This window comes from Dendropsophus ebraccatus, chromosome 10 (assembly GCF_027789765.1).
Source record: "Dendropsophus ebraccatus isolate aDenEbr1 chromosome 10, aDenEbr1.pat, whole genome shotgun sequence".
Lineage (NCBI taxonomy): Eukaryota > Metazoa > Chordata > Amphibia > Anura > Hylidae > Dendropsophus > Dendropsophus ebraccatus.
In genome coordinates, this window is record NC_091463.1 from 68,863,253 (window position 1) to 68,875,846 (window position 12,594).

General features: G+C 41.1%; 2 protein-coding genes across 10 annotated transcripts in view; one reads left to right on the forward strand and one right to left on the reverse strand.

Annotated features, from left to right (window-relative positions):
- The window catches only part of MAP7D3 (MAP7 domain containing 3), a 42,306-nt gene extending 36,706 nt beyond the window's left edge, over positions 1-5,600 (forward strand). For all 8 annotated transcript variants that reach the window (XM_069943123.1, XM_069943124.1, XM_069943127.1 and 5 more), the window contains 4 exons: positions 376-433; positions 992-1,190; positions 1,956-2,242; positions 3,128-5,600. In XM_069943123.1, the coding sequence (XP_069799224.1) occupies positions 376-433; positions 992-1,190; positions 1,956-2,242; positions 3,128-3,135 (552 nt within the window). In that variant the 3' untranslated portion in view covers positions 3,136-5,600. The remainder of the gene's footprint in view (positions 1-375; positions 434-991; positions 1,191-1,955; positions 2,243-3,127) is intronic.
- A 3,536-nt stretch (positions 5,601-9,136) lies between these two features.
- Positions 9,137-12,594, reverse strand: part of FHL1 (four and a half LIM domains 1) — a 79,507-nt gene continuing 76,049 nt past the window's right edge. For both annotated transcript variants that reach the window (XM_069943148.1, XM_069943147.1), the window contains exons 5-6: positions 11,732-11,918; positions 9,137-9,992 (exon numbers count right to left, since the gene is read on the reverse strand). In XM_069943148.1, coding sequence (XP_069799249.1) covers positions 9,838-9,992; positions 11,732-11,918 — 342 coding nt within the window. In that variant the 3' untranslated portion in view covers positions 9,137-9,837. The remainder of the gene's footprint in view (positions 9,993-11,731; positions 11,919-12,594) is intronic.

Genomic DNA, 12,594 nt, shown 5'->3' on the forward strand with positions numbered 1-12,594 from the left:
AGAACTGAACACTTAGTGCCTGTGATCAGTGTACCATCAAAAGACAGGTCACACAGGATTGTTCTAAGTTGAGACACAAGAGTAATGCAACACCTATTGCATAAATAAATCTGCACTGTTTTAGGGTATGTTCACACTGAGTAAATCCCCGGCGGAAAGGTGGGACATGTCACTTCTCTGAGCGCTGCAGCGAAGGAGTGCAATCTCTCCCATAGACAGGCTATGGCACACTGAGGCAGACAGGATTCCGCGGTAGAAAGTTCCGCCGTGGAATTCCGCCTGATTCTCAGTGTTAACATACCCTTACAATGTAAAGAAAGAACATATCATTGTATCAACATTTAAAATAAATCATTTGTTCTCATTGATTGGAAGGGTGGAGACAAATCTGAAGAAGACGATGACACTGGTGATTTAGAGAAAAATCTGCAAGGTTGGTCACGTTTGAGTCCATCACATTAGAATGCATTTAGGTGCTATTTAAAATAGGAGTTTTGTAGGGTATTGGAGAAAACATAAAAATACAGAAGGATCATAGACTATGTATGTCAGCTTCACCAAATTCAGTTTATTAAGAAATAGTTACTGGATGCAGATACAGACCCCCAGCTATAGTGACATACCAAAAGTTGTGATTGGTGGGTGTCTGGGTGCTAAGACAAAGGGGCCGAAGCACCGAGCTGGGTGCTTAGATTTAGAACCTCTTATATATTAAATGTTTGTAGACACAATAGGTATTCAGGTGGATTTCTGGGTGAAGTATATTTGTTAATAAGGTGATGCTGAGAATTTGCCAACATTTACTGTGGAAACATTAGATATAAAATTCCAGGAGTAAAACCCCCATTATTCATTGCAGAATGAAAATAGGTTGCTTTCAAAGCAGTGTTTATCTAGTGGAAAAAGAGGATTTGTCATTGAAAACCAGATTCTGACACAGATGTAATTACTGTGCCACTTTTTTTTTGTACTCCATGCTGCTGTATTTTAGGAACAGTCAATGATGATGAGATGTGCGAGGATGCAGATATACCCAGCGAAATGGGAGAAGAAATCCTGAGCAGTAATTCTTTGCCTCAGAATGCTGAAGTGCTGGAAAACAATGAATTATTTATTAATGGAGACAGGCCAGACATTGAGAGGAATCTTAATGGTCACTCATCAGAAACTGCATCTGTATTACAGTCAAGGTCAGTGGGAAATGTATTTACGTATTACCATACCTTTCTGACACCTCTTCAGAACATGAGCCACTGGCTGTTACAACTAGGCAGGGGAACGAGATTTGGCATTGCTTATGTGCTTCTTTCTTCATCCATTTCTTTGGGACCAATACCTACCTGACCTTTATGTGCATACTTGCTTGTAATGGGAATAATCCTTTCCAAACACACTTTTTTTATGGCATGGACATGGAAAAAAGTACAGCAGACATTCAGATGACTTGAAGGCTAAAAACAGAAGGGGCAATTTTTACATTGCTCATGAACTCCATGTTTATTGTGCATGTCAGAAACTGGTACCATTGCATACACTGATGTGGCTATATGCTGAAAGAGACAGTGATAGACCAGCAGTTATGTGAGACCTACATGACAGGAACATATGTCACTTATAGCAAAAAATTATGGTAATTCTTCATAAATGGCTATGGGACACTAGACTTTGTAGAGCAAATCCGGATAACACACATGGTAGTTGTATGTTTTATAGAGGCTGCAAAATATAGTGTTCCACTTTCTGATCCTTGGTTTCTCCAGGTCGTCACAGTTGGTTCTTGTGTGGTGGCTTTCCGCTTGCGCAGAAGACAATCAGTGGCTGATCCTGTGTAGCATGTAACCCTTTATTAGCTAAATAAGCTGAAAGCAGATATTTGGAAAGAATTGCTATCTTTTTTTTTTTTTTTTTTTTTTTTTTTTTTTTAAGTCTAATAAACACATTTCATATAATTCCAGACAAGTAACAGATGACACGGCTGTTCTGAGTAAAGATGAAGTGCATCGTAATGAAGATGATAACACAGACGATAGCATACCAAAGCTGAATGGAAAATCTGCAACATGGACATTTGAGGAAATAATTGACTTGGGAATCCATTCCAAGACTAGCAATTTGTCGGTTGATTCCATTGCTATGGACAGCTGTAATCCGGACCTCATTGAAGCTGCTACAATTCCCCCAAAGTTAGCTTTTGAAGAAGGACAAATGAATTCTTTGTCAGCAACCATTGAAACTGTTGCAGGTATGTTGTTAGCAAGCACTAAGGATGCATAGAGTAATAAAACATCTATAGATTGGTCTCCAGGTTAATGCATTTCACTAATACATAAAAAAAATCCACAAAACAGTATAGATTTGTGCTCTTAAGGTCAGCTCACCTAGGAATAAGGAGTGTGAGGTTTGCATATTTTTTTCTATGGTAATAAGGCTCTTTTTAGACCCCTGTTATTTTTGCTCTGTGTTTTCGTATCTCACACCCTGATGGACCCTGTTAAAGTTGATGGTGTCTATTGGGATTTGCTGGCATCAGTTTAAAAACAGATTGGGCAGAGTTTCTGAGTTTCAGAGCTTTAAAACTTTGTGAACAGAGCATCAAAGGGCTTATCCAGGCTTACAAAGTCATGGCTGCTTTCTGCCCAAAAAGAGCACTATTCTTGCCCTATGTTTCGATGTTGTTTTGCAACTCCGTTCCATTTTATTTATTTTTTTATTTTTTTATAATTCTGGATAACCTCTTTAATTTTATGATACATGTTTGAAGGTTTTAGAGCACAGGCTTTCTGTAGCTGTAGTTGATCCCATGGGTATCTAAAGAAAACCAAGACATTTGTTCTAAAACATGGGTCTCCAAACTGCGGCCCTCCAGCTGTTGCAAAACCAAAATTCCCATCATGCCTGGACAGCTAAAGCTTTGAATTTGGCTGTCCAGGCATGATGGGGAATGTAGTATTGCAACAACTGGAGGGCCGCAGTGTGGAGACCCTTGTTCTAAAAGCTCATATTTTTTGGAAGTTGTCTTATAGAAACCATATACACATCCAGTGTCTATTCTAGCAATATTCTTTAATAACAGTCTTGTGTGTTTGGTCAGTAAACTAATTAAAGTCATTGTTTCCTCTGTCCCCAGAGATGTGACATCTGTGCAGCTTCCGTCCTGTTATTGCACTTCGCTCTCCAGTATTTAATAAAGCGCTGAAGCCTTGTCGTGAAAAGCTGCTACATTAACATATTACTTAAAGTTGAAAAAGTCATCTAGTAAAGAAGACACAAAGGTCATACGTTGGCACTTCTTCAGGGAGACTGGGCAGTTACACAGGGTCTCAAATGTTAGCCTTTATTTTCTCTAATGTTGACATAATTTGACTTTTACTCCTTATCTAGTAAGTTATTGTACCCTCATTTGTGTCGAAATCTCAACATGTCCATTAATGTCATTAGGTTTTCAGTTCTAGCACTTACAATGGAGAAGTCAAATGAATGGCTGCAACAATGCCCTTTACTAAAGCATGTTAGGACTAACCCTTCAAGAGCTGAAATCTGTTACACTTCCACCATCCCATTGGGGTTTTATTTCTCCAATACAGTCAGCACTCTGTAAGCTTACACCATTACTAATGTCATGTTATCCAGTTTTCTGCATCAGCTTATAGAGCAGGATAAGCCGATATTTTTAGTAGGAGAAGATTCGGTATATCTTGTACCTTTTTGTATTAAAATCCCTGCTTATTCTGGTATTATAAGTCCAGTGGGCGGTGTTTCTTAATAATTGACAGCTCTCTCTTTATGAGAACACATACAGCTGCCAGTCACTGAGTCGGAGTGCCCACTTGACTCCAAAGCAAAGAACAAGCAGGGATTTTAATCCGTAGGTCATACTGAAGTTTTTCCATGTTTAAAGGGGTTGTCCAGCGCTACAAAAACATGGCCACTTTTCCCCCTCTCATCTCCAGATTGGGTGGGGTTTGTAACTCAGTTCCATTGAAGTAAATGGAGCTTAATTGCAAACCACATATGAACTGGAGAAAAGAGAGGGGGAAAAGTGGCCATGTTTTTGTAGCGCTTATTAACCACTTTAAGTCTGCACTACTACCATGCTCTGTAACCTGTTGCTGACAGATCCACCTGTATGTTAAGTGTGACAGATTCCATTGAAGTCATTCTGAATTCATGCTACAGGTATAATGAAAGATCTAGTGATATCAATATGGGCAGTGCATGGATGGGCTGATTTGTAGAATAATAGTTTGGTTTCACAATGTTTGCCACTGTGTAAAAGTGATGAGGCTCCAACCAGTGTCCCTCAACTTTACTTTTTTTTTTTTTATTTTAAACATTTCATTTTTTTCCTATTGTTATGTATTGCTGATATATTTGTAAGTATTATTTTATTGTGTACATACGTATCAGTATTAGGCAACTACTTGATTATTTTGAGGTTTTTGTTGGTATTTTACAGTGATTTAGTCATAAGCGCTGCAAATCCCATTCAGTTTATGGGGCTTTACATGCAGCAGACCTTTTACATTTCAGAATACCTGACAACAGGCTCAACATCAGACATATCCGTATGAGATTTAAGTATGACTGCTCCACTGATTGACGTCTCTGTTAAGTCAGTGGTGTCTTCGAGGATTGTGGCTAAACCTCTCTTAAGTTCCTTATGAGACACACACTGCTTAATACCAGGTGACGCTGCCAGGTGCTGGTCGAGAAGAGTTGTTTGGTAGCAGAATAAGGATCTATTTAATTTACTAGTATAAGGACTGTTGGGTTATTATTGGTTACCCTTTTGGTTGGGCAATGGTTAGGAATTATCAGTCCTCGTATAATTTAAGCTACTTGACTAGGCAAAGGTGCTCCAGAGCCAAATATGTTTATCAATGCACAATGAATATACATGAATTGAAAATTTGCAAACCTAGTGTGGCAGGGGTTAAGGATTTCCAGCCCACTAGCTGTACACAGGGTTTCCATATGAATGTAGCAGGTCTCAGGGTTATATGTTCTCCAAACCATTACCTGTTTGTAGCAAAGGAATATGTACGATTGGCTTCAGGTTTACCATCTCCTTCCGCATAATGCCGGTAGTCACTTTCCAGATTCATCACAGTCAGTTATAAAGCAATTCCCTTACCAATTCATCCAGTGTCAATTCAGTCATATCCAAGTATCTGTGATGACAACTGCTTCTGACAGAAGGATTGGATGTGCTGCATTATGGGTATGTGACAGGTAAGCTTAGTAAGAGCCAGGAGACACTTTATTTAATGACATTGTGGAACTTATAGACTCATAGTCATAGTAGGTTTTGGATTATATGTTTGGTCTTGAATGGAATGGTTTCATCTGCTGAAATCCTAGTTAGTCTTAATCTTGTCATTGGCGTCCGCTTGCTAGCAGTTGTTGTTCAGACAGAGCAGTGCCTTAGGTAAACTATATATATGTATATGTATTTTTGTATAAACACTGTTTAATTCTAGCAGAGACAATCTAACCAGTAAAATGCTTATTTTTTTGCATACGAGTTACTTGTTAATTTCCTAGTTACAGCTACTTCTGTAAATATATGTGCACTGTTAATAAACTTTATAAATGATAAAGGGTGATTTCTTGTGCTGAATCGGGCTTTGTGCCATCACAGCCCTTACCTATTGAGACAATGATCAAAAAGCTTAGGAAAAGAGGAGCTTTACCTATATACCCAATTGCACAAGCATGGGCTCACATGTAATGATCACCAGCACCATGATATTCTACAACCAAGACTTGTCATTCACTAGTAGTGATATCCTGCACATTTGAAAGGTCTATTTATTAATTATGTTGCTTTTATTTTCTTACATTTATCCTGTGAATATCTAAGACTTTCCTGCCTATACCTAACATATACTGTAAACATGGCCACTTTGACCACTAGGTGGCGTGTGTGTATTAAAAACTAAATACAAATGTCAAGCAGAAAGTCCAGAAGCCTTCATGTGTATGTTGACACAGTTTGAGATCAGTTTGGTGGTAAGCAGTGTTTCTCACTTTAGGTTACAGGAAATCCCAGGTTCTTGGTAAAGTTTTTCCAAGATGTAAATGGATATTAGCTCATGCATGGAGCTGACACTATCTGAAACAGTTGTAGCGTCAACTTTTGCAACTGCATATCAGTTAGACAATGCTTTAGCACCTTCTACCCGTTAACAGCATTGCTTCATGGTGATTAAACCCGCAAGAACTGGCATTAGGTTTATGGCAATTCTTCAATTATCTGTACACCATTGTCTGGTACGCAAGAAATGATCCCATCCCCTGTTCTGTCTACATAAAATGTTGTATCACAAGTAATAGCAGCACAGTAGATGCAATATATAAGTTCATAGGGTGCTCACCTCACCCGACTGGACCAACCATCTGCTCACATTATCCAGATAAATATAAGGAGACAGCACTCCCAAAGTCTTTAATGCACACAGCAGAGCAACATTTTGGCATGAGCCGAAACGTCACTATGCTGTGTGGATTAAAGACTGGCGTTACTTTGGAAAAGCTGTCTCTTTGTGTTTATCTGGATACATAAAAGAATTAAAGAGACACCACTTTATCAGTCCATGTATATACTGCACTTATAGTGTATATAATACAAACCTAAAATATGTAGCATATGGGATAAGTATCTGATCAAGGGGAGTCTTACTGCTGGGAGCCCCAAGTACCTCTTGGGCCCTTAAATTGACACTGTTCCCCCCCCCCTTTTTTTGCATTCTGACATCTCTACACAGGTGTAGAGGGTAAATTTAGCAGTTTTCATACCTTATTTTATATCATACGTCATGGTGCTTGTTCAAGTAAAAAGTGATCTTTTATCAACTGCAGATTGTGTTAAGTGGGTGGGGCCTCGTGGCATTAACGCCTCTTGGCCCCGCCCACTGCGCCAAAATTGACCACACACCCTCGTCGGCCATTGGAACAGGCTGGCCTAAAGGTCTAGGCCCCACACCCTCTAGGTCAGCCCACCAATGGTCAAGGGGGCGGGGCCAACGGTGATGCCCACTCAACACAATCTGCAGTTGATAAAAGATGACTTTTTACTTGAACAAGCACCATGACGTATGATATAAAATAAGGTATGAAAACTGCTAAATTTACCCTCTACGCCTGTGTAGAGATGTCAGAATGCAAAAAGGGGGGCGACAGTGTCACTTTAAGTGAATGACGCAGCAGTGTTTATTCTTGGCTGCTACACCACCCAAGCTGTGCTGCTTAATTCCCTTGCAGATAAAAGATCTCCGCTCTCATGATCTGTGGTGGTCCCAGCGGTCGTCTTTCCACTAACCCATATACACTCACCGGCCACTTTATTAGGTACACCTGTCCAACTGCACGTTACCACTTAATTTCTAATCAGCCAATCACATGGCGGCAACTCGGATTTTCCCGCACAACCATCTCTAGGGTTTACACAGAATGGTCCGAAAAAGAAAAAACATCCAGTGAGCAGCAGTTCTGTGGGCGGAAATGCCTTGTTGATGTCAGAGGAGAATGGGCAGACTCGTTCGAGCTGATAGAAAGGCAACAGTGACTCAAATAGCCAACCGTTACAACCAAGGTAGGCAGAAGAGCATCTCTGAACGCACAGTACGTCCAACTTTGAGGCAGATGGGCTACAGCAGCAGAAGACCACCCGTTACTAGCATGGTGTACCTAATAAAGTGGCCGGTAAGTGTATGTACTACCTATCTTGTAGATTTTTGTAGGGTACATGTGTTAAAACTGTTGGGGGTTGTAGTAACCCTAATTGGCCGAGGAACACATTCAGAATGTAATGTAAAATGATACGGAATATGTTGACGCTATAGCAATTTTGTGCAAAAATGTTAATGTGAGTAGCTCCAAAGGAAAATTAGGAAAAGCTTAGCAGTGACAGAGTTGTACTACTTCTGTTTTGAAGAATAAGTTAGTCTGCTTTTTTAGGACTATGATGGTCTCCAGAAGTGACCAGTACACAATATCCTTTTTATTGAACTTGAAGACTTCTATAAAACATATGTACGGTATATTTAACATTGTTGCAACACATCTAAAATGTAAGTTATGCAATGTTACAAATAGTAATAGTAAACAAGTCTAATCCTTTTTAGTATACAGCTCCTATATGTCTCCATGATTACTTAACACATAACATCTTTGTGTAGGCTGATCCCACAAGCATGTTACTCCATTCCTCCTCCACTTTCTGTATACACAGGGTTTCTCTGTATTACGTAACCACAGAGATAAATTTATCTGTGTACACTAAACTATCATTTTTTAATCAAGGCTATTTGCAAAGTTGGTTCATACTTCATTTTAGATGCATAAACCAATAAAATAACACCAAACCTTAATTGCAGGCCTATTGGCTCAGCTGACATGTCTGTTTTAGTACATACTGTCACCAGGAATCTGTCACTAGGTTTCTTTCACCTTAAATGAGGGCAGCATAAACTAGTGACAGAAATGCTGAACAGATTGGTGTATTACTTACATCATTCTGTTCAGCTGTTCTCCTAATATGCAGGAGAATAGGATTCTTGCCACACCCCTGCCCTCCAGCTGCTGATTGACAGTTGAATGTGTATACCCAGCATAGATAGATAACTGCCAATCAGCAGCTGGTGGGCGGAGTTTTTTTTTTTGCTTCTCATGAATATCCAGAACTACCAGGCTCACCCACATAATGGAGAGAACTACTTATTGTCCATGTTATTCAGGAGAATATGTCCGAATCAGCTGCACAGAACAATGTAAGAGATACATCATTCTGTTCAGCTTCTCTGTCACTAGTTTATGCTACCCTGAGATAGGACACCATAAACCTACTGACTGAGTCTCTTTTAAAATTCCCCACCAGAAAACAGTTAGAGTACCTATTCTCATAACAGGTTTCTCTTATTCCTCCTGAATATTTTTTAATAACTCGACAACTGGGTGTTACCATTCCCCTTTTCAGAGTCCGCTCTGATCGGACAATGAACACACCCCAAATGTCAATTTATTCATACGTTTCCATGAGGAATGACAAAGTTCTAAGAAAAAAGTTGTTGCAGAATTATTATTTCATGGACAGTACAAGTAAAACAGACTATAAATTTAATAAAACAGACAGGCAAAAGGCATCAGTGGCGGTTTTATTGTTTATTCATACATATATATGTTCATAGCAGACATGCTAGTAAGAGATGTATAGCTGTCACAATCATCATAGAACTTTTTATAAACTTATGTTTATTTATTCTACAGGTTTGACATCAAACCTTCTACTTTGCTGTAATACATTGATTATAGTGCCAGTAATATAAAGTGTTGATACAGTTATTGAACAGGACAGTAGTCTGTAACCTGTGTCCCTCCAGCTGTTGCGAAAAAGGGGTTTTCTAGGATTATAAAAAGTGTCTTTTTTTATCTTAAATAATGCTATGGGTCAGGTCTGCCGTTCAGCTCTTCCAGCTTATTACAGCCTCACATCTTGGCCTGAAATAAAAGCAGCCTTGGTTGAATGAGGATGCAATACCAGACCTAGCTCTTGGATAAAGTGGTGTGTTTTTATTTTCCTAATCCTGTGTCCCAACAGCTGGAGAGCCACAAGTTTCACACAACCAGCACAAAACATTTCATATTTTTTTTACTGAAGCTAGAACAGATTTCGGCATGCATATATTGCGTATAGATAGTGATTGGCATATACATTGTCGGTTCGCTTATTGCATAAAGAGCTCATATAACAATGTCAAATGTCATGCATAGTCATACTAGTAATTTACTGATTTGTAAATCATATTCAGTGCAGATGAGGGTATCCGGAGCGCCCTCTTAGAGCTTCTTGGCACAGTCGGGGCAGTAGATCTGCTCATTTTGACATACAAAACGCTTGTTAGCCAAGGACAGAGAGCACTTCTTACAAGTGAAGCAATACTCATGCCAAGATTGCCCTTCATAATTCACCACATTGGATCCCTTTCCAAATCCTGTGAAAGAAGAGACTTTTATTAACATGTCACTGTCTCACTATATTCTCAACAATGTTGATCGTTTTGCACTTTCTTTTGGTGGTATAAAGTGTCATTTCAGGCTAAACAGATATAGATGGCCTATTTAGCAATACCCCATGGTTAGACCAATACGGCAAACAAATCCCTGATCTCAGGGAAACCACATAAAAAAAGAAAAAACTGTTTGCTGCTGGTTAAAGGGCTCAACACAGTGGAATCTTAGGTGCATTGCCCCCTGGGAAATATGAAAATGAAAAAAAAGTCAGCGGAGCCTCAGTTATGAGTCTCAAAACGGGACAAGCCAGATATCCCTCCAGGGAAGGACTTAGCAAAGGGATGGCTCCTTTACTGAGACCACCAAAACCAACATATTAAGTGGCCCCTTTCAGTCAACATCTGACTCGGTTACGAGTCTGATGATATGACAAAGGGAAATACCAAAGCCAGGTATCCATCCATAGACAGCTGTTTCAGGGTGTTGCCCCTCATCATTGTGGAGTAAGATTCTGGCTCGGTTGGAGCAATGCTTAATAGACTAATACAAAACAGCTGTCTGTGAATGGATACCTGATTTTGGTATTTCCCTGGTCATATCCTCTGACCCGTAATGGAGTCAGATATTGATCGAGAGGGCCACTTAATATGGTGGTTTTGGTGGTCTTACAGGAGCCACTCCTTGGCCAAGTCCGTACCTGGAGGGATATCTGGCTAGTCCCATTTTAGACTCATAACTGAAGCTCCACAGACTCTCTTCTATGGTTAGAACAGCATAGGTCTTTTAAAGATTTAAATAGTAGGTTTGTAAAGGGCAGATACACTGTGAATTTTGCTAGTTCTGCTATTTACAGCTGATTTTATGCCTGGGCAGTGAACTTTAGAGATGACTTCTGTAAAAAAAATGCATGAAATCCTCACAGGAGATTAATCTGGGGTGCAAAGTGTCCCTGTCTTTAAAAAATAAAAATCATTTGACACCATGTGAAGAATGTTCAAAATGAGTAATAAATGTGGTGCAAGTCACACCACACCCCAAAGTAAATTCCCGGATTTTGGACTCCTGCAGATTATGAATTTATGGTATAGCCTAACAAGATACAGTCGCTTACTAGGAAACCTCACTTAATATTTGCAGGATATTCTATATTTTTAATAAATAATTTAGTAAAGAAATTTGAACTTAAAGGGGTACTCCAGCGGGGGGGGGGACTTTTTTGCTGGGATCGGGGAGGAGATGGCTGATGGAAAAGACGTCCACTCACCTCGCCGGTTACAGCGGCGAGTCCCGCATCGTGGCGCTCTGGTCTCTCCGGTTCCCGGCCTCTTCCTGGTGTCTGCCGCGGGCCCGAGACGTGACGTCTCAGGTCCGCTCAGCCAGTCCGTGAAGGAGGCGGGATCCGTTTCAAGTCCGCTCAGATCCCGCCTCCTTCTCAGGTCCGCTCAGCCAGTCCGTGAAGGAGGCGGGATCCGTTTCAAGTCCGCTCAGTCCTTCGCTGAGCGGACCTGAGACGTATTGCCTCAGGCCCGCTTCAGACACCAGGAAGTGGCCGGGGACTGGAGCGCCGTGATGCGGGACCCGCCGCTGGAACCGGAGAGGTGAGTGGACCTCTTTTCCCTCAGCCGGTCCCAGCAAAAAAGTGCCCCCCCGCTGGAGTACCCCTTTAAACTTAAAAAAACAGAATCAGCATGTGTGCATGGCGCATGCATATAGTTCCTACCTGTTATAGGGTTCTTACAGCTAGAACACTTCTTGGCTACAAAGGTCTTGTAGCAATCCACACAATAGTAGTGATCCTCAACAGCAGTGAAACGCTGGCCAGCGAGTTTTTTGTGACAAGTTTCACACACAAAACAGTCACCGTGCCATGGCTGGTCTTGGTAGGTTATCCCTCCAGATGTTATTGGCTGGAAAAGAACACCCACACTGTTAGAATGCTGGGCAATGGATGAGAGGACATTTCATGGTAACAAGCTGCATTACTGATATGTCATCATGACTTTACGTCATTAAAGCTATTGGTTGTAATGCTGATAAATTTTGCCACAGCTAAAATACTGACATTCAGAGCCCTGCTTTTCCACAGTTTGTGTCCGGTATTGCAGCTCACCTCCAGTTTATTTCAATGGTGCTGAGCTGCAAGACCAGACAACCCACGAATGCGTCCTTCTATTTTTTGAGAAGAATGAAGAATTTTTGATATGCCACAGAAACATGTCAAAGGTTTTGATCGGTCCTGGTGTGAGTGTTCATCCTGCACCAATTAGAACAAGTCGGGAGCAGTTCGCACTTTAGGTGCTCTCTCTCTTAGCTCACAGGGGGGCTATATACTACTGGGGGGAACGCACCAGGGGGGCTGTAAACTACTGGGGGGAACACACTAGGGGGGGGGCGCACAGGGGGGCTGTATACCACTGGGGGGGGGGAGCGCACAGGGGGGCTGTATACCACTGGGGGGGGGGAGCGCACAGGGGGGGCTGTATACCACTGGGGGGAGCGCACAGGGGGGCTGTATACCACTGGGGGGGAGCGCAGAGGGGGGCTGTATACCGCTGGGGGAGTGCACAGGGGGGCTGTATACCA